This window comes from Geospiza fortis, unplaced genomic scaffold (genome assembly GCF_000277835.1).
Source record: "Geospiza fortis unplaced genomic scaffold, GeoFor_1.0 scaffold578, whole genome shotgun sequence".
Taxonomy (NCBI): Eukaryota; Metazoa; Chordata; class Aves; order Passeriformes; family Thraupidae; genus Geospiza; species Geospiza fortis.
This window is the reverse complement of record NW_005054762.1, coordinates 34,359-57,574: the sequence shown is the minus strand read 5'-3', so window position 1 is coordinate 57,574 and position 23,216 is coordinate 34,359. Positions and strand designations below refer to the sequence as shown.

The window sequence follows — 23,216 nt, the reverse complement described above, 5'->3', positions numbered from 1 at the left end:
AAGGCTCCATCCCCTTGCAGCTCCCCCCAGGGTCTGCACCCCCGCACTCCCGACCTGGAGGGACAAACATCCCGCCAGCCAAGTTTGGGAACAGCCACATTCCCAAAGGCACCCGGGACCAAACCGCTAGAGGGGGACAGATTCATTCCGGGCGATCAAGGTGTCCCCAAGCAATCCCAGCCCCCCGAAACGCCCCCCCAGATATACACCGCAATTAAAATGGAGGAAACTCCAGAAATAACGCCAAACAGCACAGGGGAGCAGTGGCTGCTCCCACTTCTGATGCATCCAAAGCATCTGCAGGCAACTCCAGCTTTGCGTTCCCAGGAAGGCAGTCAGTCAGTCAGTCACATGCTGACCTGGCTCCGGGACTGTCACCAACTGTGCAACCAGTGACACTCTCGGGTCCCCGGCATAGGCTCTCTCCGACCCGCAGGCAGGAGGCGACCAGTGCTTCCATCCCACCATGGGAGACCTGCCTGGCACAGCTCACAGGACACCCTGAACTTCCTCACCCATCCCTGAGGATTCCATCCTCATTCCTCACCAAATTCTCTCTCTGCCCATTGCCCAGTCAGATAGTGACCAACGCGACACCAGAGGTTTTGAGATGAGGTCCTGGAGACAGGACCAGCACTTCAGGGAGAGGTTATCTTGTTTCCACAATCCTTAGTGCTCCAACAGCTCCGTGTACAGCACAGATATAACCTGTTTATGCCAGGACACAGGGGCCTGGCTTTAGACCTGCTGTCAGCTGCCTCATGACCATCCTCCTGTCAAAACCAGTCATGGAAACCACCAAAGAGAGATCAGAAATCATGGATGGAAGCAGTCAAAATACAACAGGACCTCTCAGAAATTCCCTCTTTGTCAGTGATCCTTCCAATGACCTCCATCATGCTCAGAATTTTCAGACAATTTCCTGCCACAGAGCTGAAAGCACAACACTGTCACATCCAAAGCGTCACATCCCACCAAGTGATGCTCCAGGCTGAACTCATGACAGGACACATATTTCTCCACGTGACCCAACACACAGACACCCTGAAATCCTGATCACCACACAAGAGGTTGTGGGGAAAGGCAGCATTTTCCTGCTCCTGGAGTGCCTGGGGACACTGGATAGCAGAGGGTGGCACTGGATGGGCTGATCAGGGTGGCACGCCTGCAAGTCTGCATGAGAAAACGCCACGTTCTGACCATGGGGAGCACAGACCAAAGTGCAGCTTTCCCAGCTTGGCCAGATCCCAGCTCCATCAATGACCTTACCTGGTGACACAAGGGCAAAAGTATCTGCTGCAGATTGGTGGCCCCAGCTAGAAGTTTTAGCTAGAAATGTCTTAAGCCCTTCCCAGGCTTTAGAAGCCAACTTCTACTGGCCACTTCCATCACCTCAATGGAAAATGGGTTTTGAAAGTAGAGCTTTGCTGTGGTTGGACAAACTTGTCCCACTTTCCCCAGCCACTGGAGGCTGTAACTAAGGACCTTGATGCCTTGAGGATGCTGGTCCTGAGGGACAGAGTCCTGCAGCTCAGGATACTTCCAAACCTCCAAGGACAGCCAGCTTTAAGGAGTAAATCCTCAGGGAAGTTGTCTGGGACCACAAAGGCTGTCATCCACAGCTCATCTGCAAGGTCCAACTGGACACAGGGGCCTGGTCACACCAAAACCACAGGCACATCTTTACTACCTCCAAAACATTAACAGATTCTTTGATCAGGTCTCAAACTCCAACTGAACACCAACAGCCTTTAAGGCTCTGCCTTTAAAACGCCCAACACCAGCCTCCTTTCATCAGCCCAAGGGTGAAACACAGAGCCCCCAGCTCAGGTTCCTCCAGAGCACCATACAGGGCTCAGAAACACACACGTCACATTCTCAAAGGTCACAGCACGCACAGGATGCCTGAAAAGCCACAGAAAACCAGAAATGCAGCCCCTGACAGCACCTAGACTCTTTCAGCCAAGACCCCAGAGCTGCACCCTCTGCTCCAAGAACAGCAGAGCTCTGGAATTATCCAAACATCTCCCAAAAAACCATCAGGAGACAGCACTTGGAAATAAAAACAATGGCAAAGACAAAGACACATGCATGGCTGTATCTGGATGGTACAGGCAAGCAGCTGTACAGATCACCAACAGCATGGAGGGGAGCAGAAGGTAACTTTTCAGGGACTAGAATGGATTTCTGGGAATAGAGTGAAGCTGACAGTCCCACTTCAGTGCTGAAACGGCTAAAACACCAAAGCTCATTGGGTCAGCTCAACGGACGAAGGCAAATAAAATCCAAACAACCCTCACCAGCCCAAAATAACTGACTCTTATAACTCCAGGTCACACCCTGGGCAAACAACTCAAAGGAACGAAGCCAAATTCACCTGGGGCAAGGAAAAGGTTCCAACTGCCACAGAGTCCACAGCCAAAACTGGAAGTGAACTGCATCATCCACGAGCACTCCTGCACTGACAGCCATAAGGCACACAGCCAGGGCACAGCCACCCTCCTGCTTTCCCAACCCCAAATCCCAGGGCTGTCCCTCAGGTGTAACATCAGCCTCACACAGAGGAACAGGAGGACACCAGTCCTGCCCCCAGGACAGGGGCAGGGTGAGGGTGAAGCCCAGTTTCCCTGTGGAAAGTGCTTTGCACTCTCTCAGCCCTACCTTGACGTCAGCGATGAGGGCGTCCTCGTCCTCGATGCCGGTGGGAACACACTTCTTGTGCAGAGGGAGCGACTCCAGCTTGTCCACGAGGCAGCGCAGCCCCTCCAGCTCAAACTGGGTCAGGTGCACCTTCCTGCTCTTGCGGGGGCTGCCCCCGCTCGGCTCCCAGGCCTGGCCGTTCTGGGAGCCCCGGCTGGAGTCGGAAGAGTCCATGGATGGGGTCTTCTTGAGACCCGGCAGGCTGCTCCTGCAGCTCTTGCCCAGTTCATCATAGTCCACGTTGGCACCGTTGGCGATGGGGCTGGTGAGAATGGACCTCCTGGTCGTGGGGCGCCGGGATTCCTTCCCCGCTCCATCCTCATCATCATCCTCCTCCTCCTCCTCTTCCATGTTCACCGAGTCCGAGGAGCTCAGCTCCATATCTGCCATGATGGAGAAACAGGGAGAGCAATCACAGGAAGTGTTCTGTGTTTAGTGGGATCCCCCCCAGTCACGAGGGATGCTGGAGCAACAGATTTGTAGGAGGTGAAAGGAACAGAGAAGCTGAAAACAGCTAAACACACTTCTCATTCCTGGCTTGTCTGTGGGAATGCAGGGCACCAGATACAGAAAAAGGTCCCAGAGGAAGAAATAGCAAATGCTCTAGACTGAATTTCATGTCCTAGACTTAATTTCATGGAATTGGGTTGGAAGGGTACTGGACTGTCATCTAGCCCGATCCCAGTGCCATGTGCCTGGACATCTTCCACTACATCATGTTGCTTAAAGCTCTATTCAATCTCATTTTGCTTTGGAGGGCTTGGCATCTCCAGCTGAGGGCTCAGGATATTGATGCTGCCTTCATGATGCGATAAAGAGGATGTGGACTCACTCACGACCGTGAGGTCCCTGAGCCCTCCAAGTAACTGTGTCAGCCCCTCAAACCCTGTGTGCAGAAGGCCCTGGCCAGCCAGAGAGAGCTCCTGCCCACAGCACTGTGGTGGCCACTGCAACTTCCCCCCATCTCTTCTGTATAAGGCTCTGAACTGGTGGTGTGCTGGTTTCACAGCTGTGAGGAACCTGGGCTGCTGCAGGGCCAGAGGAGGAAGCAGAAGTCTGGCTGGTTGTGACTTCATGCCCAAAAAAATCCCCACCCAGCCCTCCCCTGCCTGGCAGGCTCCTGAGCCAGTGCCCCAGCAGGAGGGTGTAAGAAGCCAGTTGGATAAAGGTAAGGAAGGAATAAGGGCTGGACTTACCCATGCTGAGGGACTCCTTCTGGAAGTCCTTGGTCAGGTGGGAGCGGCTGGTGATGCAGTACACGTAACGCTCCAGCACGTACCAACACATCTCATAATAGAAGGGATAACGAAATTTATTTGGGACCTGCAAAACAGGCAAGAGGATGTGTCAGGCCTCCTTTCCACTGCTGCTCTCAGATGACAGATGGCACATCAGGTGTGGCCCAGTGTCCAGCACGGGTCTCCCACAGGTCCTTACCCGTGTGCGGTCCTCGATGCTGTAGATCCGGAGCTGCATAGGGATGTTGAAGCTGTGTAAGAAATTGCCGCCAAAAACCAGCGTGTCCATGGGAGTGTACACAGCATGGATCCAACCTTGGGGAGAAAGCAGAGTTAGAAGAATCCTTCTGATCCATCTTGCATAGCTGTTTGTCACTCTGGTGTCATCCTAGATTGTCTCCTAGTCGCGTTAGGCCTACTACCAAGGGGAACAGCCTTCTGAAGTCTGTTCCAATACTCTAAACACCTTCAAAATAACTCAAGTTCCACTCCTTATCTCCAAGGCTAAGCAATCCAGCCAAGTCCAACATTTGGGGAATTCCAGTGTGGGTTTCCTTAAGGCAAAGCCACTCAGTTCAGAAGAAGTGTCAGTTGTGATAACAGGACTCAAATGAGTGAGTTGTGCAACCCCTGGTGTTTTCTGTTCCTGGTCCTGCTGTACACCACAGCTCTGTCACAAGACACCTAGGAAGCTGAGGAGCTGCCTTGGGCCAGCCTCTCCTGAACCCACACTGTTCCATGTGTCAACATGACAGGATCTGGGAAAGCCTCCTTTAATAATTAATCAAATGTGATATGAGCCAGCCACAGCTTTCCTAACACTTGGGCTGGATCCACAATGCCATCACAGGCATGTTTAGGGAGGTGGTAAGCAAGAGGACAGAGCCACATCACATCTCCCTCACCCACTGACTCATGAGGGATCTAAATCCTGCCAGTGTCCCAGGAGTTTCAGCGTTGTCACAACCCTGGCCCAGACTAGGATGCCCCTGCCCACTCTGAGGGTACCTGAGGGGATGACAAATGTGTAGCCCTGCTTGAGCTCGATGCGCTGGCACTCTGACACTCTGTCCCCAAGGAAAATGTCTCCCTGCTTCCCTGAGAGAAGCCAGTTTTCATAGAGCTCCAGGTTCTGGGGTGTGGGAGGGATCAGCCAGAAGATCTGCAAATAAAGACAACACACTCATGTAAGTCATCACATAATGAACAGCTATGGCTTCTGCCCAACATCTGAATTTCTTCCTCACCCCTCTCCCTGAGAACTTCCCAGTAAAATGACTGCAACAGCTGCCCCCCCTCGAGAAGACAAGCAAGGTCTTTCCCAGCCTGACACACTGCATGTTACAGGTAGCCTGAGCTTGGGATGCTTTTTAAGCTATGATTTACATCAGTGTCAAGAGATACAGAGCCCAGGAAAGCCACCAGAGTGACAAGGAGATTTACTGAGTTTGATTTACCATGTTAGAGCTACACCTGAACTAGGGATTGGCACCTCTCTGGCTACATGCAATATAGATAAGTTTAGGGTGGAAAAGATTTCAATTTGCTGTCTGGAACCTGCATCCTCAAGGATTTACACAAAAACAGACCAACAGACACTTTTCTAAAGCACCTATAGCTGTCCCAATAGGTACTGTCCTACCTTTCCCCCTCGGTGGATGTGGTACCACACAGAAGTGCCACCAAAGTCCACGTGGAAATCTGTGTAGCAGCCCTTGACACTCATCAAACAGTATCTGGTGGAAAATAAGATGAGAAGGTGAAAATGAATGGTGATCCACACTTTGGACCAGATATGATATTCCAAGGCAATGGGTCTCCCAAACCCAGGCCAATGGCTCAGAGCACTGTCACAAGCCACCCAGCCCCTTTTCCACACAGCTAAAGAGGATTCAGTAAGTGACTGCAGTGGCCTTACAAGTGTCACCCACAAAAATAAGCTGGGAGGCTGATCCTCCTCCTTCCTCTTGGTACACAGTGCTGCTCCCTTGGGCAGTTTTCCTGCAAGAGATTGTTTCCTGCCTGCCACAGCTCAGGAAGTCACTTACTTCTGCACCTTTGGATACTGCATCTCCAGGATGGCATTGGTAGACTCTGTCTGACTTTCCTTCAGGTGCCTGGGCCACATGTTATCAACCCAGTCAATCAAATCCACCTACAGCAGAGAGGTAGGAGATGTGAGCAGAGAAAAAAGGGGCACAGCAAAACCTTTTGCTACCCCAGGCTGACAAATCCCTGTTTGGTCCTTCCCCACACCCAGAAGCTTTCCCAGTGCTACTGGGACAGTCCCACACATAAAGCACTTAGGATCAGGTGTTCAGATACCAGCTCTGGACTTCCATAAAAAATATGCCAGACAGTATCTCCTAGGGGTGAGATGCAACTCCCTAAACTTCAGGAGAGTCAGAGATGTCAAGGTTCCCTCTGCAGTTGACAGAGAGAAGTAACTGGCCCCACACAGCTGCCATTTCCACTCTGCTGACTGCAGAGGTAGTTCAAGATGTTCATCCCATCCATCCCACCTCCCACAACTCATCTTCCCAGCACAAAACAGCTTCCTGCCCCTCTTCCAGCACACCTCCAATCTTGGCCTCCTCTTCCCTCAGAGATTTCAGCATTTTGCATCAGGAACTCTCCCTGTCACACACTGTGCAGTTTAGACTTCCATGTTTCTAACTGCTGACAGCCAATCAACAGGCTGTCTCTCCACAGAGTAACATGCCAGGGACTTGGCCATGGTCACCACAGCCCGACTAGGAGATCAGCTCCAGCAGCTTCCAGACTGACATCCCTGCTGGGCCCACACGTGTTCCGAGCAGCCCCTCTTCTACCACATCCCAATGCCAGGCTGCACCTCACCTCTGGATTTCCAGGGAAAGCAGATCCCTGGGGAGGAAGAGCCCCACTCACCGTAGCAGGTCTCTGCACCAGGTTCTCCAGTTTGGTGTGGCTGAACTCCAGGCTGATGACGTTGTAGAGTTTCTCCCGCTCCTCCTCTGGTGTTTCATAGTAGCGCGCCCACTGTGCCATGGACATCTCGATGTCCCGCTGCGTGTTCACATCCATCACATCCACTATCCGTCTGCTCCCTGCCACAGTGACAGACACATCACTGAACTGTCCCTGTGCCCCACGGGCTCCAGGGGGTGAGATCCTCAAAGACCCCAGCCACACAAGGGAGTGCAGGGTGGCTCTGGACACTTACCCACACACAGCCGCACATCGTTCACGCTGAAGTCCGGATCCGGCATCCTGTGGGACAAACATCTGGCTAAAAAGACCATCAAGTGCTTCTGGCTGCACACTCTGTGACCCAGGAACTGGCACCCTGAAGGTACATCTATGCTGATTTGGTGTTGGAGAAGGCCATGGAAGGGGGTGTCTAGGGGCACGGGACTGGGGTGAACACTAGGACAAACTTCTGGCTTGGGAATAGGATGTACCATCCCCAGAGCTGTTGTACAGTGACTTCTAGCAAAGGAGTCAGGAGGCCTTGAACCAAGCAATCCCATCTCTCGTTTTAAAGGCTGCTTGAGTCAGTTATCCCAGTCCAAAGGCACGGCCAGAGCAGGACACGCAGTATATTCCACTGACACAGCAGAACCACTCCAATGTTTGTACTGGCACCCTCCTCTGTACAAACACTGTTGTCACAGGCAGAGCCGGCTGGCAGCCATTCGAGCAGCTCTTGACCCAGAGAAATATCCAAAAGCTCAGGAGAAATCCAGTTTCAGTCACACTGTAATACCCAGTATTAAATCTCTACCCTCCCAAGTCACCCAGCAGTTAGACTGAGCCTGGCATGACTTCTTACCCAATTCACCCCAGCAAAGAACACCCTGCACTGGATGAGATGTCACCCATCTGTTCACAGCCATGGAACCTCATGGCTGAGGGACTCCAGAGCAGTGCTGCTGGTACCAGCTCGGAAAGTTTCTGAGGGGTCGTTTATTCCTCTAATCAACCCCAAAACCAAGGACACAGCTTACACTTAGAGCTGCAAACCTCAACGGAGGTACTGCAGCAAGAGAGGCAGACAGCAGCTTAGAAGTTCGGAAAATCAGGTTGGAATACTGGAAAATGCCAGAAATACTACAAATTGTTTGACTCTCTGGCAATAGATGCCTATGTTACTAGGAAAGAAACCCAACCAGATGTTGCATCAGAGCAGCAGTGGGACTTTCCAGACATTTGGTGGAATTCTGATCACCTACAGCCAATTCAGTCCTCTCATTTTCAGTCCAGACAGACTAGGAGGAAGGGGATAACTGAGCTGGAAGATATTTCTCTCTGTCCACTGCACGTAAAGAACAGCGTGGACACAACAGTCAAACCAGCCTAGCAGAGCCAGGAGCAGATCCCACACATTGTGGAGAGATGAAGGAACTGGGCCAGAGTCACCCACCACTCCATGCCCCCAGCACTTACTTTATACCCAGGCCCTCCGAGCTCCTGAAGATGAGCGGGTCCCTCAGGCCACCCCGCTGGATGTACTCAACTGTGAAGTCTGGTGTGGGGAGACAAGAGGAGGGAGGGTTTAGGAAAAACTCCTTCAGAGTATTATAGACATGCTCAGGTTGAAAAAGTTCTCTGGAGATCCCTAGACCAACCCTGTTCCTCACTTTTCTACACTCCTTCAGAAATCCTGGAACTCCTTTGCAGCAGTTCTGAGAGGCAGCAGGGTGTGTGCTGCTGACAAGCCTCAGACAGGGCCCCTAAGGAGGGTTTGCTCTAACAGGCCGCTCCTGACAGGTGCACAGCCTGGATTTTGGTGCTCACTTCCCTAGGAAGCTCAGAGCCAAGCAAGAGATGCCTTGCAGAGGCGCTCCTCCCTCCCAGTAAATCCTCAAGAGGGGCTGTGTGATGAAAAGCCATCCCACGGAGCCGTGTGCGTGCTGAAAGGAAGGGGAGACATCCCACACAGTCCTTGAATTAAGGATCTGGTAGACACGTGGCTGCAATTACAGGTGCTGACCCAGGCAAACCCTCCCATTCCTGGCTGCCACGTGTCCCAGCAAGCCGCAGACCGGCTCCATGCTCTCCATGCCATTTCCCACACACACTCCCTGGGACCAGCAGCCCCAAGACAAACCTTTGCCTTCCATGAAGACCACGAAAGTGGAGTTGAACTTGTTGGTGGACAGCTTTTCCTCGAGGTCAAATGTCCTCTTCCCTTCAATCTCATCATCGGAGATGCCGTCGTCCTCGTAACGCCGCCTCATCGTGCCACGCTGAGGGGAGAACACCGGCAAGGGAGAAGTTATGGACAAGGAAGGGAAGCTATGGAGCAGGAAGAACAACCAGAGCCTCATCCCAACCTAACACAGCTCAGCCACGGCCTCTAGGGGAGCTCAGGTCTGTCCTGAACCCAAAACATACCACAGAAACATCAGCTTTGCCCCTCCTCCATCCAGATTTGTGCTAATTGGGCTGTATGAGAGACAGATAATCACTCCTAATGAATTCTAACACGGAAATACGGGAGGAGGGGAGACAGTTTAGTGTAACAGAGGCAAAGAACAAAGAATCAGTTCCCCACAGGTGCATCAATATTTTGCTGCACTGAAGGTAAAGGCGCTTGTGAGTTTAATCTCTGCCAGAACACCAATGATAAAAAAAAAAAAATGAAATTTTCATCTTTGGCTGTGCCTATACACAGAAAGCTGATTTATTCTCTTGTTTGTGTGGAGAAGAATAGCAGAGTGGAAGGAACACTTTTCTTAGAGGGTCTTGTAAGCACATCTGTACAGGGATTCCTGACAGACATCTTCTTCTGGCATTGCTAGATCTGGAAGAAATTACTGTCCCCAGCTGCTGGCCACCTGGCCAGAGAGCAGAGCCCTGCGTGGGAATGCTCCCTAAATCCCCTCAGATAAAAGGCAAACCTGCTCTGAATTAGCCAAGCTGCCTTCCCCTAATTAGGGATGTTCCCATTATCAAGCGTGCACACCAACTGCTGGGCCAGCAGACAGCCAGGGACGGGATGGGGCAGGAGGTGACACAGCTGCTGGCACTTGCCTGCAGCAGGAGGGGCAGTGTCACATCCCCAGCAACGCCAGCAGAACCAGCCTGCCATAACCTCACTGGAGAAAGAGGAATGAACTCCCTCCTACAGAAGTACTGCTTTAAATAATTTTTTTAGATTAATTAGATGAACCAGTGCAGGAGCACGTAGGGACACACACAAAAAAAGGCTTTTCCCCCACCCCCTCCAACATTTAATTTTAACTCCCAATTTCAGGCAGGCTGATGGATGCACAAGGAGTTCCCCTGCCATCAAGACAGAGTCACTCAGCCATTGTTCACAGCTCATTGACGGTGCTCAGCTTTCCAACCTCCTTACCAAAACCCTGAGTGACTGGGACCCGAACACCTCACCAGCCAGGCACGAACAACTGGCTGCTCCTGAATGGGGCACTTCAGGCAGAGTCTCCAGGATCCTGCAGCCAGGGTCTGTCCAATGGCCCCGAGGATTAAACAATCTGGAAAAGGGCTGCTGTCCTCTGTCTTAAGCCATCCACTAAAGATGAGTGGGATCTCCCCGTTTTTAACAACACAAAAACTCACTTTACTTGTGGGTTTTTACAGAGACACTTGTATAAAGGCAGGAAAATGCATTTAAAAAGCACAGACATATGGGAAGGCACCAGCAGAAGTGACCTATTCCTTGGGAACACTTGGATTTTCACATTGCTAAGGCTGGGCTGCACTCACCAAAAACTGCAACTCCCAAATGTTCACTCTGCCTTTAAACTGAGACTGGCCCTTCCAAGGGGATGCACTGGATTAGCGATACAGAGGTGTTATGACTGTGTTATAATGGATGATTAGCCCACCTCATAAAGCACTTTTCCTTAAAAATCATGGAATCCATGAAGCCTGTGTGGTACTCAGCTTTAAAATGAGGGCACAGAGCAGAGAGGAGTCTGGCCCAAGGAGTATTTAGGGACAATAAGCAAACCTCAAACTCAGCTTTTCCTAAAGAACCCAGAATTTTGGGGAAAGGCCCACTTCATCCTATTCCTTACTAAACCACACCAGGGAAGTTCAAGGCACACCTATGCCAGGTAAGGATGAATCACTTTCCAGCATCACCAACGTTTCACTCTTCCCAATCCGAGGCAAGTCTAGGACTACAGATCCCAGCAGGCAGCTCTCTGTCAGAGAGGATGTGCACAGTGAGGAGGAGGATTCTGCAGTCCATGGTCTCAGCTGCTTTGGGATCGAGTGGGTCCTGCTCATTGCAGGACCAGGCTGCTTTCAGACCTGCTCCCTTACTCCAGACACTCACTTTTAGGGGGAAAAGCAGCTCCTTTGTCTTTGCTGGATTCAAAACCTCACCTTTTGGGAGGGAAAGGTTTGGCATGGAAAATCTGGCAAGAAGAGGCTATGTCCAAACCAGTCCCTTAACAGACTGTATTTGACACCCCTGGCTACACTTAACCAGGAGCAGGGGTTACTGCACTGGGCTGGAACTCAGGTGAGCCTCATTTCAGGACAAACCTCGGGATATCCAGGCTGGAATGCAGCTCCAGCCACAGACATTATGACCAGGCATTGTCTGTCCTTCTGGAAGTGGCACCAAGCCAGGCTCTGGACTGTGTAGAGCAGCTCATTCAATAGAAATGTGACCACGTGGCTGGGCCTGATTTGGATCCTATTGGTGCCATGGGTGGATGCTGGAGATGCACTGTGGGATCAGGACCCTGTTCAGACTCTTTTCCCAGATCTCCTTTACACCACAGCCTCCAAAGCAAACAGGTTGGAACCTTCAACCCAAACCACTCCACGATAAGGCAGCCACACCACAGAAGTGCAAACACCAGGAAACAGGCAGGAGCACCTTAAACTTGAATCCCTTTGCAATGAGGAAACACAGATGCAAAACACAGAAGGAAGAGCCGAGCAAATTCCAAAGTCTATTGCTCCTGTCATCAGCAAAGCATCAGCCACAAACCCCCTCCAGCTCCCAGGCAGATCAGCTTTGCTCTGTTCCCATGGGCAGGGGAGAGTCTGGCCTCCTAATTGGCCCAGCATGAGGAGAGCAGGATCCCAGCCGTGGCTGAGGACCCAAAAGCACAATGCAAACAGCTCCCATCCCATTGGACCCGGCCGGGGCCACACTGCTTTCAAGTCATTGTTGTCTTGGGAGGGTGGGGAAAAACAATATTTCAGGGCCCCAGAGCAGGCAGGAGGAAGGAAAGGCTTCTGTGCTTCCAGGCATGCGTTATGGGAGAGGCAGCATCTGCGGGAGTCTTCCCCTCCTGGAGTCTGCAGCTTCCTCACAGCACAGTGACACAAACCACAGACCCCATGTCCCCAAACTGGGTCTCTGTACCAGATGTGCTCAGTGGATGCTCCAACTTCTGATGTGCCACACAGGAAATTGCTGCCTGGATAATTAACTGGCTACAGGTGACACCTGCAAAGCCATGACAAGCTAATGCCAACCTTACCTTGCCACTACTGTACACATACATCTGTGCCAATCCTTCTGACAGCACCAAGTTTGACTTCTTCCCAGGAAGAGCTGGCTACCCTTGTCCCACAGCCTGTGCTAGGGACGGGGCTTGGCTAAGTATCCTTTCCCAGCACATTCCTACAGCCCATCCAGAGAACATCAGCAACTCACAGTCCTGGACTCTTAGACCAGAACTGCTTCTTCCTGGGAGTGACTCCACTATTGGGAGACCTTCCAGCATCAACCAGTTCAGCCAGGGACACAGCTTCCCAAAATGAGATCAGCAGATGTCCCCAAAATTGCCACCTGTGAGAACGTTCTGGGTGAAGCTCAGCTCCAGAGAAGCAAGGGCACAGAGTCAGGCACATTACATTATCTGCAGGACAACCTCAGCATTCAGCACTAAGCAGCAATATTTAAATATCACTTTGTTTTCCCAGCTTTCTCATAGGATTCAGGCATTTTTCATCCTGCTGAGAGTTCTACTAAGGAAGAACTGACAAGTGGTCCAAACCTTTTCTCTCTGTGTCAGGCAGGGTCAAGATAAAGGCACTTTATTCATCCTCCAAGACCAGACAGCCAGCAATTCCCACCTAAGATAGCTGTCCTTCACCATTTCTTTCTGACCCTCCTGGGTACCATTCAATTAATGGAGGAAATAGGAAGCATGAATATTAATCCTGCTCACAGCTACCCCCTCTATTCTGATTCTTTCACCTGCATTCTCCTTCACCCCAGGATTCCAGGGAAAGCACCTCATGAATCTCCACAGCAGCACTCTTCAAAACCCTTCCTTGGAAACCTCTTTCCATCAGCAAGTGCAGCCTCCATGGAGCACAGCTCCCTCTAACAGCAAAGGAGCTGACAGTCAGCTGAAGAGAGCCAGAAAACTCCTCTCCTGTGAGGTTTTTTTGAGGGAAGAACGAGTACAAGGTCACATTTGAAGAAAAGAACAAGCCGTCCTTTCGCTGAAAGAGCCTCATGTATTTAAAGAGTGTAACCAACAACCAGCACACACCACAGTATTTTAGTCACTTCCTGTCCTGTCTGCTGCCATCCCCTCCCTCAGCTCCATCTCCCAGTCACCAGGAACCTCTTCCTGCTATACCACAGCTCCGTCCCCCTCAGGAGACCAGAGCACCCCTCTCACTTTTCCTCTCCCACCGCTTGTTGTCTTTCCAGAGCAGCTTGCCTGTGTAAAGCCTCCCACAACTCTCTTCTACTCCTTTGACATGAAGAATGCAGGAAAGTTTCACCTCCATTTCCAATCCCAAAATCCCCTTGTTGCAGGTTTTAACTTCTCCCTGACTCCCAGTGTATCCATAGAACAGTGTGATCTACCAGTGCATTTCTTCCTTACCCCATCCCTTTCCAGGTTTACTCTGCTGAAATGCACCCAAATTGATAATAAATCAACCAGCTCAACTCTCCTCAGTTAAGGAATTTAACTTCTCACATATTTTTACAGCATACTGTGGTTCTTGCCTAGATAAATCCAGACCTGCAACATTCAAATGTCTTGATGGGTATTCTGATCTCCAGCGAGTACCTGAGGCAAGTCCAGAATTCTGCCTCTGAGACCTTGTGCTGAGAATCCCCAGCAATTTTAGCAGTGGCAAAGTGGGAAGAACAACATCCATTTCTCCAGGAAGACACAAGGCAGCCTGACAGGAGGATGGACAGGCAGGGAAGCAGCCAGGCTGTGATCAGACAGACCCAGGGCACAGCAGGTGCCAATGCCAGAACGGGCTATGCAGGGAAGATCCTCCCCTTGCCAGTGTTTCCAGATAGAGTGTGAAGAACCAAGGCACCAAGATTATGACACCCAATCAGCAGCCTGCCAGGTCACTGCTTATCTTAAGCACAAGAGCTTTTCCTTTCTATATCCCCCTCCCCTCAAGCCTGCACCTCCCACTTCAGCTCCTGGGCTGGGCTCTAAGCTCTGGAGCACCAGCACAGCACAGCGGCCGCAGACTCCTGCCCTCTGTGCCTCTCCCCCCTTCAGCCCTGGACTCCCTGCTCCTCCAGACATGGGAGGCACCACAGGATCTAAAGAACAGCACAATGCCCTCCAGAGACCCAGGACAAGAGGAATCACCCTCTTGTTTAATGCCCCTCCCCACCTCCCATTCCTCTCAAAACCTGGTGCTGAATGGGTGTATCCCAGGTGGCACATCCCTGGACAAAGACAGACTCAAAGCACCAGGCTGAGGAGCAAACAGGATCTACACAAAACTGGAGCCCTTCCAGGCTTCCCAGCTCCAGGAGGGATTCCTATCACGAGCAAGGCTGGCAGCATTTCAGAATGACCGGGGAGAACGCTTTGGTTTGCACTTTTGGGTTACAAAATCGAACGTACATGAGGCACAATTGAGGAATTGGAGCAAGGCAGGTGGGGAGGGAGCATGGAGGGGCCAAGCAGAGCTCCACAGCTGCTCCCAAGCTACACACTGACCAGTCACAGCAGCAAAACCACGAGGCAGAGGAACATGCTAGATCAGATCACAGATGGGCAGCTCTGGCAGCAGTCCCAAAAAGGAAGCGCTGCTCCTAGGAAAGGATACAGCTCCTCACTCCAGTCACCTGCAGCCTCTGTCACACACAGTGACTGTCCCAAAGGGCTTTGATGGCACTGCTAACCCCCAGACTGCCCATTTCCACCACCACCCATGGCATCAGGAGAAATCCTGCCTGGATTCCTACAAGCCTGGAGAAGCTCTTGAAGGACCATCAAACCCTCCACACCATTCCAAGGCTGAACGTTGACCCTCAGTGCTAAAAACCATCCCTTGGCATTCAGCCCTCTCATTTCTGGAGAAAACTGAGAAAACCCTTGAATTACATCCCACTCCCTTCCCAATCAGTATAAATCCAAGGAAAAAAACCCTGTGTGCAACCCTTTCCCTGTCAGGTGTCCCCAGCATGCACCCTATGCAGCAAGGTAGAGGAGCTGTACCAGCTCTCCTCCTCCTTTTGCTTTGTGCAGGAAGGCAACAGAATCCCCCCCAAATGGAACAAAATAGACCAAACTGCTCCAAAAAAGGCTGGCTTGAAAATGATACACATTTAATCCATATTCCCACCACTGAGCCCACACAGACCAGGAGGCAGAGACCCAGGACAAGGGACAGACAGAGCCATATGCACTCAGAGGTGCAGCTGATCCAGCAGTAGCAGGCCAGCCCTGAGTGACTTCATTCCTTGCTGGAGACCTCTCTGTATCCAGCACACAGAGATCACAGGGCTAGCTTGAATTTTTTTTATCTTTTTTTTTTTTTTTTAATTGAGGGAAGTGCTCACCCTCCAAATTTCTCAGTGTCTCAAGCCAGCTCTGCCAAAACCTGTTGCCAGTTCTGTCCTATCGCCCAGCCTGAGAGAAGCTGGACCACAGGAGTACTGGAATAACAAAAACGCAGGAAGCTTTGAGGTTTGCACTGCAATTCCTGCTCAGCTGACACTATTTTTTAAAAGGAACAGCAGCAGGCTGGCTGCATTGCAGGCTATAGGGCTGAGGATGCTCAGAGAGAGGGAAAACAGCCCAGGGCCATTGGGAAGAACATGGACAATGTGGGAATCCAGCTACTAGGAAGGATATTTCCTCTGGACTTTGTGCTGTTACACCATCCCTGCACACACTCCCTCCCCCTCTCCTCCATAAGGAGCCCAGCACTCGTCCCTTCCTTACTCCAAATGGGGCAAAGGGGCTCAGTGACACATGGAAATATTTATGCACAGCAAATTAAAGACACTGAGGCAGCCTGACCTTAAAGGAGCATGCACTGCCAGCCCTCTCCTTTCCACTTCCAGCTGCCTCAGCTCTATCCCAAGATTACAGCTCCCAGGAGCCAGGGGTACGTGGAAGAAAAAGGAGGACTTTTCTCAAGTGGTATTTTCTCCCAAACTCTGTCAGGACCGGCTAAAACACAACAGGATTGTGCACTCAGCTCCCAGCCCTGAGGACCAGCATGAACAAAGCTCACAGAGCCTCCTCCTTGACCTAAAAGGGTGTGTGGGGGCAGCTTTATTAAAACTCTTTTGTGTACAGAGCAATGGCTAAAATATGGAAAATCTACCATCTTGCAACCCTGAGCAAATCTCAGCCCAAAAACTTCTCTGGTCCAAGTTCCTGGAACTTCCAGAGGGATTCAGAATCCCTGGAAAGCCAGCTCATTGCTGTTTACTCCCAGTGCTGTTGCTACAGCAACAGAGATGCACAAGCATGGACACAGGAATGGGACAGATCTGTCCAACAGCTCCACCTCCTCTCCACCCATATCCATGGATTCCCAGGATACACTTTGTCACCAGGTTCACCTGAACCACCTCAAGTGGCAGAAAGCAACACCCACAGCCAGCTATGGATGTTCCCCACCTGGCTGCCAAGAACTGGGAAAAGAGGTATACAGGGAGCATCAGCAGCTCAGGGAGTGCAGGCCACTGTGGAAAGGGAGAAAAAAAACACTGAAGTTCCTCACAGCCCCTAAGGCTCAGCCATCATTTCCTCCTCTGGAAACAGCAACACTCTTGGCTCAGCAGCAGCACCAGAGATCTCATCCTGAAGGGAATTGCTTCCTTATACATTTTCAGAGGACAAGATGAGTGCAGCACCTTGTTTCTCCACCTTCTGAGCACACCACCACTTTCCCACATGTGCCCTTCCTCCCCCAAACCCAGCCAGTGACCTGTAACTCTGGGTGGCTCCTGACATAACTAAAAAGGCACTGGGGGCACAAGGACTGCTCTCCTGACTTCTCAGTGTCACCACCAGCTGGGATAACCCTGGGAAAACTTATTCCTGCTTATTATAGGAACGTAAATGAAGCCTTGCAGAGATTGTTTGGTAACTCACAGGTAACTTGAAGTGCTTCTGTGGTGTTTGGTCCTTGTTTAGTCAGCACTGCAGCTTCCAGGACACACTCAGGGCACAGCCAGGCTTGGGACAGTAAGAATCCAGCAGATATTTACCTCCTGCATCCCTCTCTGCTGACAGGGAACAGCATCCACTTGGTTTCAAGGATGTATTCTTCCAGGGACCAGCACAGTCATGCATCTGGCAGGATCTAAATGCTCACAGGGATTTCTAAAGCTTTCCAAGAATAGCCTTCAGTTGCTGCTAGCTTCCACCAAAGCCCTGCCCAGACCAAATCTGAACAGCCCTTGAATTATTTAGAGCTCATTTATTACACCTGGATCATTTGGAATGACTCATTTGTAGTGCCTCCAGTTTGAGGCATGTGGGAGAGATTAATTACCCCCCTTGCCCAGGTCCTGTCTAGACTGGGCAGTTGAGGTGTGTCCAGCAGACCAGGGACATTTGGCCAGGCTGGGTTTCACACAGGGCACAGAGGAACTCCAGGAAGGAGCTTGGCTTGACAGGAATTGCCAGTGTCACATTTCAAATGTGGGGAAGAGGGAGCAGGTGATGTAAAACCACCCAAATTCTCACCCAGTGCCTGGGGCTCATCCCATGCTCAGTGTCTGTAGGAAGCAACACAGGCAGAGTCACCCCAGTGCACTCATGTGAGTCCCAAATCAGTGGGAGCAGCCCTGGGAAAGCCAGTATGCAGCAGGACTGGCCTCTGTCACTGCCCCCCTGCCCAGTACCTGGGGGTGACAAACACCAGCAATCCCCAGGGATCATGACCTGGCAGTGAGCAGCTTTACAGGACAAACCAGAACTTAGGCTGAACCTGATGGGATTGCTCCTCACATCCCACCATTGGGATACTGTGAAACACTCAAGATGGAGCAACACAGGGAAGGTAGGAAGCTGCAGCCTCCTCTTTCCTATCATACCTGACACAGGCAGCCCACAGCCTGCTCCCCCTGACCTTCCTCTCTCAGCTTTGAGGCCATTTATCCCTCAATTTATTCCTATCCTGTGAGAAAAACTGTCACAAATGTCCTGTCAACATGTGTGGCCCCTCCTGCACCACTTGTGTCCTGAACTATCACCCCATCCATCCTGCAAAAAGGATACAAACAAGCTGGAAACCACAAGATTCCAGCTGCTGGGAATCTGGGCACTGGTGAGAGCCAGCAGTGCCATCCCTCAGGCATGGGCTGAGCTGGGATCACTCCACAGCACGCAGGGCTGTAAGAAAAACCTTGTCCTGCACACTCCCCAGGCTTCATCCCCCAGCTGATGGCTGCACATGCTGCAAAGCCCATCTGAACTCTCTCAGGGTGGACACAGACATGTAAGGGCAGGTTTGGTAACTGCTGTTTACAGGAGAGGCCTCTGCTTCTGGCTGGTAGGGACAGGCAGAGCCTCCTCTCAAATTTCACACAAGGATCTGACCAGAGGGCAGGGCAGTGCTAAGGCAGGACACAGACTGCCTCAGACCATGGGACAGAGCACTGCACTCCCCAGCTCCCTTCTCACCTCCCTAATTCTCCAGCACCCACAGCACTTCGGTCTCCTGCTCCACGAGCCCATTTCCCTTCATGGGTGTCACAACTCTTCCCACAGCCAAAACAAGGGTGACACTGCACCCAGCCAGGGATGGTCACTCGGGCCCCACACCCCAGCAGGAGCTGTGGCTCAGCCCACAGAGCCCCCAGGGAGGGCGAGGCTCCTCCTCGGGCTGTCTCCAGCAGTAGAGCCAGTTTAAGAGGTTCCTACCCCACCCTGTCTCTCCATCTCAGACTTCCAGCCCCGTCAGGTTTGCTCCCTACCCCAGCACAGACAACAGCTGGGGCTGTGCCTCCCCCCTGCCAACTTCCATCCAGGGCATGATCCACAATTCCCTGAGGCAGCGTTCACCTCAGGGCCATCAGCTGCAGGAGCACTCACTGAAGGAGGGAGAAAACCTCTTCAACCAGCTCTGCCACCCCAGCAATCCTAACTGGGAACCACACCCTGAGATCCAGACTGCTGGGAAGGCTGGGATGAGCAGGATTTGTCCTTTGGATAATGGCACTCCCCTGCTGTGCTCCCAAGTCATTCTGAAGTGATCCAGCGCTGCTGCCCTTCATTTCTCACCCTGAACATTGTCACTGCACGCACATGGCAGCACTGTGGTAATGTGCTAATCCCAGCCTGCAATTCACAGGGCCTTGCTAGTCTCAGCTCACAGCACAGCCCTGCCAAAATGAGCCCTGGAGCAGGCAGAAAGTGAGATTTCCTCACACTTCCAGCACCCAGGAATATGGCAGGACTGCTCTGCAGAAGGGCAGGCAGCCTCTGTGAGCAGCAGGCCAATGGATCTTTATCTCCAGAGCCTTTAAGGAGTCCAGGCTCCTCGTGGGGAGCCCAAGAGCCTGGTGTGACATGGGCTGGGTGCAACCACCCAGTGACAGCCAGCAAAGACTTCCAAGTCTCAGAGAGGGACCATGGCATTGTTAGTGCCAGGGCTGGACTGTCACTCAGGCTCAGGACACAATAGAGCATTTCAGCTCCTCAGTTAAGGGCCTGCAAAACACACAACTCCAGCTTGAAATGCTGGAACCTCAGCCCAAGCCCCAGGAACTGCCTTGTTACGGAGCTGGGCAGAACAACACTCACACAGAACTAGCAGGAAACTACTCCACAGTGCCTGCAAGTCCCATCTCCACTGCTCCCAGTCTCTGGGTGAGGAGCATGGACAGCCCATAACTTGCTCCTCTGTGTCCTCTCCACACTCAGCATCACCCACTGCCTGTGTGAGCCTCCCAGAGCTCACCAGGACACAGCTCCTCCCACAGATGGTCTTGGATGGGTGCAAGACATCCTCCCAAGATATCCCTGAGTCCAGAGCCCTCAGCCAGGCCTGTGTTATCCTGGGAGTCATGGATGCAGAGCCTGAACTAGGAAGAAAGTACAGTTAGGGCAGTGCAGCCCATTCAATCAAAGTGTCATTGTGCCACACAGGCATGTGTGACCCAGCAGAGAATTCCTGCAGGAACGTGACCACACCTGAAGCAGAGGTGAAATTCTCCTTCAAACCCAGATCTTTCACCAACACTGAAAAATTCATTCACAAAACAGACACACATCAGATTTTTGTTGAAGCAGGGGAAGGCAACATTAAATAAAATAACTAAATAAAATAACACAGAACACTCAAGATTTCCTCTATGTCCCAACAGAAACTAGTCAGGAAAAAGATGCTGTCAGTGTGATTACCTGACACACCAGAGAGCAAACTGCCTCTGCCATCTCAGTAGTATCATCAAACCACACAATTAATTCAGCTCCTTCACCACCATAAACTGTTCTGGTTCAGGTTGTTTGGCCGGTAGAACTACCATCACACCTGGACTGTTTTTTAAAATACATTTATTTTTTGCTAATTGAGCCCCAGTCACACACCAGAAACACAGCTGACAGCAGCAGAAACACACTGTACCATCAGCTCACTGCTTCCCTACTTGGAACTTCTCATTTAGGCCTACTAACCCAGCTCCCAAGTGCAAGGCATATGTGGGATACTTGAATAAGACAAATCATGCTCTACAGATGAAAAATAATCATCTTTTAAGGGTCCTTCAGCAAGAGAGTGTCACTGACACAGCAGGAGCACATAATGAGCTGGAAGTTTCCAGGAAAAGCATGGCAGGAGGTAGGAGTTAAGCCTCACCCACCACACAGGGGTCATGCCTCCTCCCTGGGCCTCAGGCCAGCACAGACTGCACACACACACAAGGCCACACAAGTCCAGGTGAGCCTCACCCTGCTGCCCATGTGCCTTCCCAAACCCCTTAAGCACAGAGCTCATCAGGCTGCAGGCATTTATCCAGCTTAGCACATTCTGCTGGAGCCCAGCCCACCCGCACCAGGACACCAACTCCTCCTGATTTTATTTGAGAGATGATAAGCATTTTTAAACTGACAAGTTCCTGGCTGATAGCCCCCTTCACCTGCCACATCTTTATCCAGATGTTTTGGGTTAGTCCTGGATCACTCCCCAGTCAAACCAATACCTTGAGCTGCAGCCTGCACAGCTGTGGGAATAAATGTGTCAGGATGAGGCAGGAGGTGGGACTGCACTGATGCCAAATTAAAACATCCACCAAAGCACTTGGGAACTCCCCAGCACCCAGAACTGCTCATCTGGAGGACAAAGCTTAATGCCAAGAACCACACAGCCTCACACCAAAAGATTCCAGAGAATTAAAGGATAAGGATTCACCTTTATGGGCAGCACCTTGAAGGTGAGGGTACAGGTACCGCTGTGACTCAGAGAGGGACTCCACCACAGAGCTGCCACTTGCCCTCCCTGGGGCCTTGCAACTTCCTCAAAACAGTGTGGGAGGCACAGCAGCTTCCCTCCCTCCCTGAGATCTCTGGGAATATCACCTCAGACTCTAAGAGCAGTTGCTCTCAAGCTGCTCCCAGTTACAGCCCAATTCCCAGACCACTGGATTCATGCAGTCCCAGAGCTCCTGACAGGGCCAGACTGGGACCTGAATGCTGGAACAGCTCCCAGCAGAAGAAAACACTGGGAAGAGACAGAGGCACAGGAAAACCGGAGCTTGAAGCTGGAGCTGGTTCCCTCAGCTTTCACAGCCACTCAAATCAAGATTGGTAACACACAGTGTTTCAGGTCCTCTGCTTGTCACAGACACACAGAAAAAAACCTGTTGTGACAGAAACTACACCGACACCAGCTTCATGTTCCTATCCCAAAGCTCCTTCCCCAGCTTCAGCCTCCAACCTCCCTTTCCAGAGCTCAGCAGCCAAATTCCCTTCATTAGGACAAACTCAGTGACACAAAAGGACCCACAAAGCCACCAAAGCCAAGCCCACGCCTCTGTGCAGGCTGCAACCATCCACCACCAGCCAGTTTGGGTTGTTCAACCCTGCTGCCAGGAAAAGCCTTTCCCCTCTCCAGCTGCAAGAGAACCAAGCCTGGAATAGGATTGTCCCAAGGGCACTACTGACCAGTCTCTGGCTGTATCGGATCCGTTCTTCCTCGGGCTCCATCTCCGACTCCTCGGAGGAGAGCGAGAAGGACACGCCAGGACTGCTGTCGTCGTCCTCTTCCTCCTTGGGAGCCAGAGGCAAACAGTGAAAAAGGGCACAGGGACACCCACACCCCTCACTTCCCTTCTCCTCTTGGGGCCAACCCCACCCTGCCCTGGGGGCTGAGAGAACCCAGTGGATGAGTCCACCCCAACCGCTAAGGCTCCTATTTTAACTTAGAATAAATGTCAGGGTAAAGGACTTCACCAGCTCTTCTGTAACACAACAGGAGCTGCAGGTCTCCCATCCTGGCTCCACTGTACCACCAGCAGCTCCTCTGGCCCACAGTGGGATAAAAACCATGGAAGGCGCTCTCAAACCCTGGCTTCTCCAAAATTAAACACTGGAGAGCCAACTTCTGCAAACAACACAATCACTGGCCTTGGGATATCCTGTACCGTGGCACCCAGGAGAAACTACAGTGGTACAGGATCTGTCCCATGAGCAGGGAAGGCTTATGGGATAGCTCCTACACACAGCACCCAAGCAGGGAAGCAGTTAAGGATCTAACTCCTGGCTGGAGGAGACCTAAATGCTGAGCTCTCCAAATGTGCCACCTTGTGACACCACACACCAACCTGGGAAAACCTCCCAGGGCGTCAGATGGCACCTACACTTTTTTTTTTTAGAGGGACAGAAACCAACCAAAGCCTGGGTATGGCACGGCTCTTAATCCCCAGGACTATGCCTAAGTCAGACCTCCGGGGAGGAGAATCGGGGAACAGGATCGAGGAAGGGGATCCACCACCCCCTCGCAGTGTTACAGAACCGCTACGACCACGCAGGGAGAACTCGCTCCATCCTGCTCCTCCCCGACCCCCGGCTTCCACAGCCGAGCGCTCCCAGTCCCGCCAGCACCTTCCCCACCCCC

General features: G+C 51.8%; 1 protein-coding gene across 1 annotated transcript in view; it reads right to left on the bottom strand.

Moving 5' to 3' along the window:
• The window catches only part of KDM2A (lysine demethylase 2A), a 31,959-nt gene extending 9,595 nt beyond the window's left edge, over positions 1–22,364 (bottom strand). Inside the window, exons 1-11 of the mRNA XM_031065403.1 lie at positions 22,265–22,364; positions 9,031–9,169; positions 8,367–8,445; positions 7,144–7,190; positions 6,849–7,027; positions 5,987–6,093; positions 5,581–5,674; positions 4,947–5,100; positions 4,138–4,253; positions 3,897–4,023; positions 2,662–3,083 (exon numbers count right to left, since the gene is read on the bottom strand). Coding sequence (XP_030921263.1) covers positions 2,662–3,083; positions 3,897–4,023; positions 4,138–4,253; positions 4,947–5,100; positions 5,581–5,674; positions 5,987–6,093; positions 6,849–7,027; positions 7,144–7,190; positions 8,367–8,445; positions 9,031–9,169; positions 22,265–22,306 — 1,506 coding nt within the window. The 5' untranslated portion in view covers positions 22,307–22,364. The remainder of the gene's footprint in view (positions 1–2,661; positions 3,084–3,896; positions 4,024–4,137; positions 4,254–4,946; positions 5,101–5,580; positions 5,675–5,986; positions 6,094–6,848; positions 7,028–7,143; positions 7,191–8,366; positions 8,446–9,030; positions 9,170–22,264) is intronic.
• Positions 22,365–23,216: the final 852 nt, after the last annotated feature.